At 35.8% G+C, this 4,927-nt stretch overlaps 1 protein-coding gene across 1 annotated transcript; it reads right to left on the reverse strand.

Moving 5' to 3' along the window:
- Positions 1–1,456: 1,456 nt before the first annotated feature.
- LOC147848022 (uncharacterized) lies at positions 1,457–3,119 on the reverse strand. The gene is made up of 4 exons (XM_087338682.1): positions 2,986–3,119; positions 2,782–2,883; positions 2,571–2,692; positions 1,457–1,796 (listed from the first exon to the last, which is right to left on the reverse strand). Exons 1-4 carry the CDS (start codon positions 3,117–3,119, stop codon positions 1,684–1,686), a joined length of 471 nt encoding a protein of 156 aa, XP_087194808.1. The 3' UTR covers positions 1,457–1,683.
- Between the last annotated feature and the right edge of the window lie 1,808 nt (positions 3,120–4,927).

Below are 4,927 nucleotides of genomic sequence, written 5' to 3' on the forward strand. Positions count from 1 at the left end.
GCTTGTTAGCTGAACTACAAAGTGGATGAAGGTTAACAAGTAATTGCCAATTTTGAAAAGTGTGTTCATTTATTTTTTAAATTACACTTACTATGCTCAATGGAAGTTGTAGCTCCAAATGATACGAAAATTAAGGTTGACATATACTGATTAAGAATGACCATAAATAACGTTAAATATTTTGAATATACCTTGAATCACCACACTAAAGGAAAAACAATTCACTTAATCTCCCGACAATCTCAAATTTATTTAACAAATTCGATGTGCCATGAGAAGAAAATTTGACACATTAAATGTTAATTTCTCTCATTAGCACAATACCCACTTCCTAACTAGGACCATTCTTACCAAATTAAGCTTCACTTAATATAATTACCAGCTTAATTTGGCATTTTAGAGCCTTAACTTAGACCATCTGCATATATCTGGTATTTTCGAAAACAAGAAGCAGCCATATATTTAGAGATTTACAATACATATAAGCATATCTGAGTAATTTCTATTATTGTAATTTTTTCTCGAAGTTTTCTGACCTTATAATTTCAAAACATTCATATCTATGATAACATTTTCATTATTCAACTATCACTTTTCATTTTAATTTAATGCTTATGGACATCGACACATGATATATCTTTCTTTTTTGAATGCATCTTCTATGTGTAAAACCTTGACACATTTGGTATACTCATGTTCCTAATTGTCGTGTTAAGCAATGTAATTTAGTTTTTTTTAAAGATAACAATCCAAATGTTCATTAACAACTACATCTTTGCAATTTCATGCATTTTACACATGTTTTGATACATCCTCATCTTCGATCGGTGAGAACAACAGGACTACAATTTAAGACACATAACTACTGTAAGTAACAATTACTATGGAACCTTGCAAGAATCAGCTATTGCTCCAAGTACAATCCTAGGATCATAATGCCTCTTTACTAAAAAGTCTCCTCACAATAGTGTTGAGAGATCGACTATGACAAGAGGCAAGTCACTATAATGCATGAGGAAGTCATGTATGAAATGATGTTGGAACACAATAATCACTAGAAAATTGCCGATGCCAAGGTTGTGCTATTCGAGCAAAAAATTCAATGGTTATATAAAATTCAACTTATTTCCACAACCATCTTGTAGCATCCATCAACAGTAATACATAACATAATTTCCTCTTCTATCCTAGTAATGCCTAGGGATTTGATATTATTGAGCCTTGTACTAACCATGTACAACTGTAGTTACTGGATGCAACTTAAACACTAAGTGAAGTTACAATTACCGTGTGATTTTATTCATTTGATTCTGATGGAGCCAAGTGAAGGGCATATTATCTTCAGAATTTTATTCAATAATTTTGCAAATGGTATAACAGGAGGCTGAATTCCAAGGAGTTGATCAAGGTCGCTTCATTAAAAATGTTACAACAATGAATGAATGAAATATCTGTCTATAAAAATCAAGCTTTGTATATCGATGAGAAAATGTGCACATAAATAATTCAAACTGTCCTTACTATACAAAAACACTAAAATGATACTCTTGAGGAATACTACAATTTAGTATAATGAATGACTATCATTGAAATGTTGTGGATATACAAAATAGTCACTAAATTGTTCCTCTTTGAATATATGAAGCAAACTAGATAACTGAAATGAGTGAAAGGTGTACATAATTACCCCAGAAAAGGCAATGGGAAAGGCAAGTGAATAAAGTCTGCGGCCACTAGCACATACAACACCCATATCGGAAACAATGAAAGAACTAATTGCAAGGCACCTATTTGATCTGCAATTTCAAAAAATCAAAGATCACATGTCCATGTTTCAGAATGATACGGCTATTTTGTGAGAAAGCAACTACTCTAAAACATCGCAAAACACAAAGTTCTAATCTTCTATACAACCTCACTTTGCAAAAACCGTTGATCGTGGAATTGTTTTAATGTTTCGTATGCAATCATTAAAGAAAGGCCCACAATCTTCTTCAAGTACATAGATTTGCACTCCTTTGATCAGATTACCTTATGAGAGGCACTAGAGATCATTGAGCTTGGGAATTTAGTCCCTTGTGTCCCTTGTGATAACTAGAACCTAGACCACTTTTGTCCTTTTGAATAATAATGATAATGTTCCATCTCTTGAATTGCAATGAAAAATCTAAGTATTCCAAAATCATTCGATGAGATTATGAGTTTTGCGCGAGCAAATATTGTATGGATATGTTGATCTCGAGCTTACGACAAATATATCCATTTATGTGTGTGCAGCTAAGTAGTCTCTAGACCAGATGCTTCCTCATTCCACATGTTTTGCCCTAGGTATGTTATAAGGATCCATGGACATGGAGATCATCATAAATAGGTCTCTTATGTTCTTAGAAATCAGTATGTAGCTATGTTTTTTTTTCCATAGCCAGATGGTGCATTCCTTAAATGATAAGTTCTAATTCGCCTGCATTGCACTTAAATGCATCATTTACTCTAAATCAGATATGAAGAAAAAACTAATTTCAGAAGGGGGTTCGATTTGTGTAAGAATGTTAATGTTGGGAGAGACTTACATTCATCTCCTTCAGTTATATCTGAGAGTCCCTCAGAAGCTTTCTCAATAGAGTCCATGAAATTATTCTCTTTCTTCACATTCTCATTGCTGCCATTGCTCTGGAATGGTGAAAACCTAGACCTGCAGAAAACAGAGGGAAGTTGGTCTTCCATCCAGGAAGAAAGAGAAAGAAGATGAAGAGAGAAGAGAGAAGAGAGAGTAGAAAATACCTAAGGGTTTCATCTTCTCTGTTTATACCAAGGGCAGATTTAAAGTCAGAAACAGAAGGCTCCTCATCCATGTTCTCATCATCTAAATTTGAACGAATTCCTCTGCAGGTAAAAACACACCATAATTATTATCTATCGACATCTTCATACATATACAAAATGGGATTCTGATCAGAGAGTGCAGAGAGATGAGGAGATTATTACCTGAGGGGTCTGTGTCTTCTTCTTCTACTTCTTCTGATGGATTGATGGGGAAGGGATGTGATGGGGGGATGAGCTATGGAGGCCTTCAGAGTGACTAGACTCACTGCAGAAGAGAGTCCTGCAGTTGTTGCCATGGAGGGTAGAAATTCGCCCACATACATACATTGATAGTCTTATTACTCTTATACATATACTTATACATTATACATTATACATTATACATTATACATACAAATACTGTATAATACATACAAATACACATACATATGTATATAAGCACATACATATGTATATAAGTGTGTGGCTTTGTATGTATGTATGTGTATAGAAAGAGATAGATAGATAGATTATAGGGAAAAGTACCAAGATACCCTTGGAAGTTCGTCTATTTACCAGAATGCCCCTGAAAATTCCAAATTTACCAAACTACCCCTATGTCCAACAAAATACACTTTATAAAGTAATTATACACTCAAATCTACAAGTCCTATTTACTAGAATACCCTTCAAACATAAATTTCGTTACTTAAGAGATTCTTTGGGTCCTTTGTACTTACTTTATAAAGTGTATTTTTTTGGACAAAGGGGTAGTTTGGTAAATTTGGAACTTCCAGGGGCATTCTGGTAAATAGACGAACTTCCAAGGGTATCTTGGTACTTTTCCCTAGATTATATTATCGTCTTCGGAGGTCAAATATGACCTATGAGACCAAAAATATTACATTTCACGTTATATGTGTGAAAGTGAGTAGTGACTCTCGATGTTCAAGAATTTTACCAATGAATGTTGCAATCGAGAGTGCACATTGTGGTTGTGAGAGGAATTCATGCAAGGATTGGGCTTGGTCAAAGAGATGTGGAAAGCATGGTCGAATATGATCAAAGGCAGAGCATTGTATCGAAGTGTGATACTCAGACTCGTGAACTTGTTTAGGGCAAAGTGTGCATAGCCGACCACTCTCATCACTTGTACCCCAACGCCCTGTCTCACATCGCAATGCATGTGAGGTAAGTCGCATGGAAGCAATGGTTCGAATGACAAATAGCAGTGTGGGCTCTAACATGTATCAATGTGTGCGGTTTCCCCGTTCCGCAAAGAATATGGTTTTGTAGTTAGGTGCAACATGTGTAGTATAATGTGTGAAAGCGTGAGCCTCCACATTTGTCCCATGCCATGATACATTGGCATTGCAAAAATGCCTCATTTACAAAGGAATCTAGTGATGCATCATAAAGCAAGTGTCTCGCATCCCATCTACCAAACCATTTTTCTATATCTTGCATCCAACCAGAACACAAAAAATTGCTTTTATGCGTCTTTTGGATCTTTTTGCTTGATTCCCATGCAATTCTAGGAAATCGATGTGAGGGACTTTTTTGAACCTTAAGCATGTATTCAACAACCCTTTCCATGGCCATGATCTCAATGGGAAGCGATCCCATCTCAAGGACGAGGACGGTGTAGGGCGTTTGTTTCTTAACTTGTAGAAACTTTGTAAGAAAATGTTTTTGGACATTTTGATCATAGAGGGAGGGAGGGAGGGAGGGAATATGCACACATAATATAGATTAAGTTCAGGCTCAAAAAAGCAATCTAGAAAAATGTGGACATGAAGAGGAGTACTCGGAGTGAGTGAGAGTGCTCGATGACCAAAGTGCCCCACAAAGCCCAGTAAGGAGGAATCTCTATGGATCCAACAAAGATTTGAGGAGACACATGTTAAAGTTAAGGCTTGACGATAAATTGAGGATCTGCATAAATCGTCACTCGAAGAAAGAGGTGAAAACCAAACATCAAAGGACAAGTGGCTATCCACGCGAAATTCATTTTTAGGTCATGGGGATCTCACATAGGCTACAAGAAAAGGAAGAGAGAGATCATTATCAAGTTCACAAAAGTTATATAACTAGATGCCATCCTAAGACCAATATTGTTTCATCA

Source organism: Azolla caroliniana, unplaced genomic scaffold, assembly GCF_043228905.1.
Source record: "Azolla caroliniana isolate FFs.n. ecotype wild unplaced genomic scaffold, voAzoCaro1.0.p SCAF_534, whole genome shotgun sequence".
Lineage (NCBI taxonomy): Eukaryota > Viridiplantae > Streptophyta > Polypodiopsida > Salviniales > Salviniaceae > Azolla > Azolla caroliniana.

What these genes read in the sequence shown, in the direction of transcription:
- LOC147848022 (XM_087338682.1), bottom strand. Translation starts at nt 3,119, where the DNA reads ATGGCAACAACTGCAGGACTCTCTTCTGCAGTGAGTCTAGTCACTCTG. An exon ending in AGAAGACACAGACCCCTCAG is followed by an intron (nt 2,884 to 2,985) that starts GTAATAATCTCC and finishes TTTTACCTGCAG; the next exon opens with AGGAATTCGTTCAAATTTAG. An exon ending in TATAACTGAAGGAGATGAAT is followed by an intron (nt 1,797 to 2,570) that starts GTAAGTCTCTCC and finishes TTGAAATTGCAG; the next exon opens with ATCAAATAGGTGCCTTGCAA.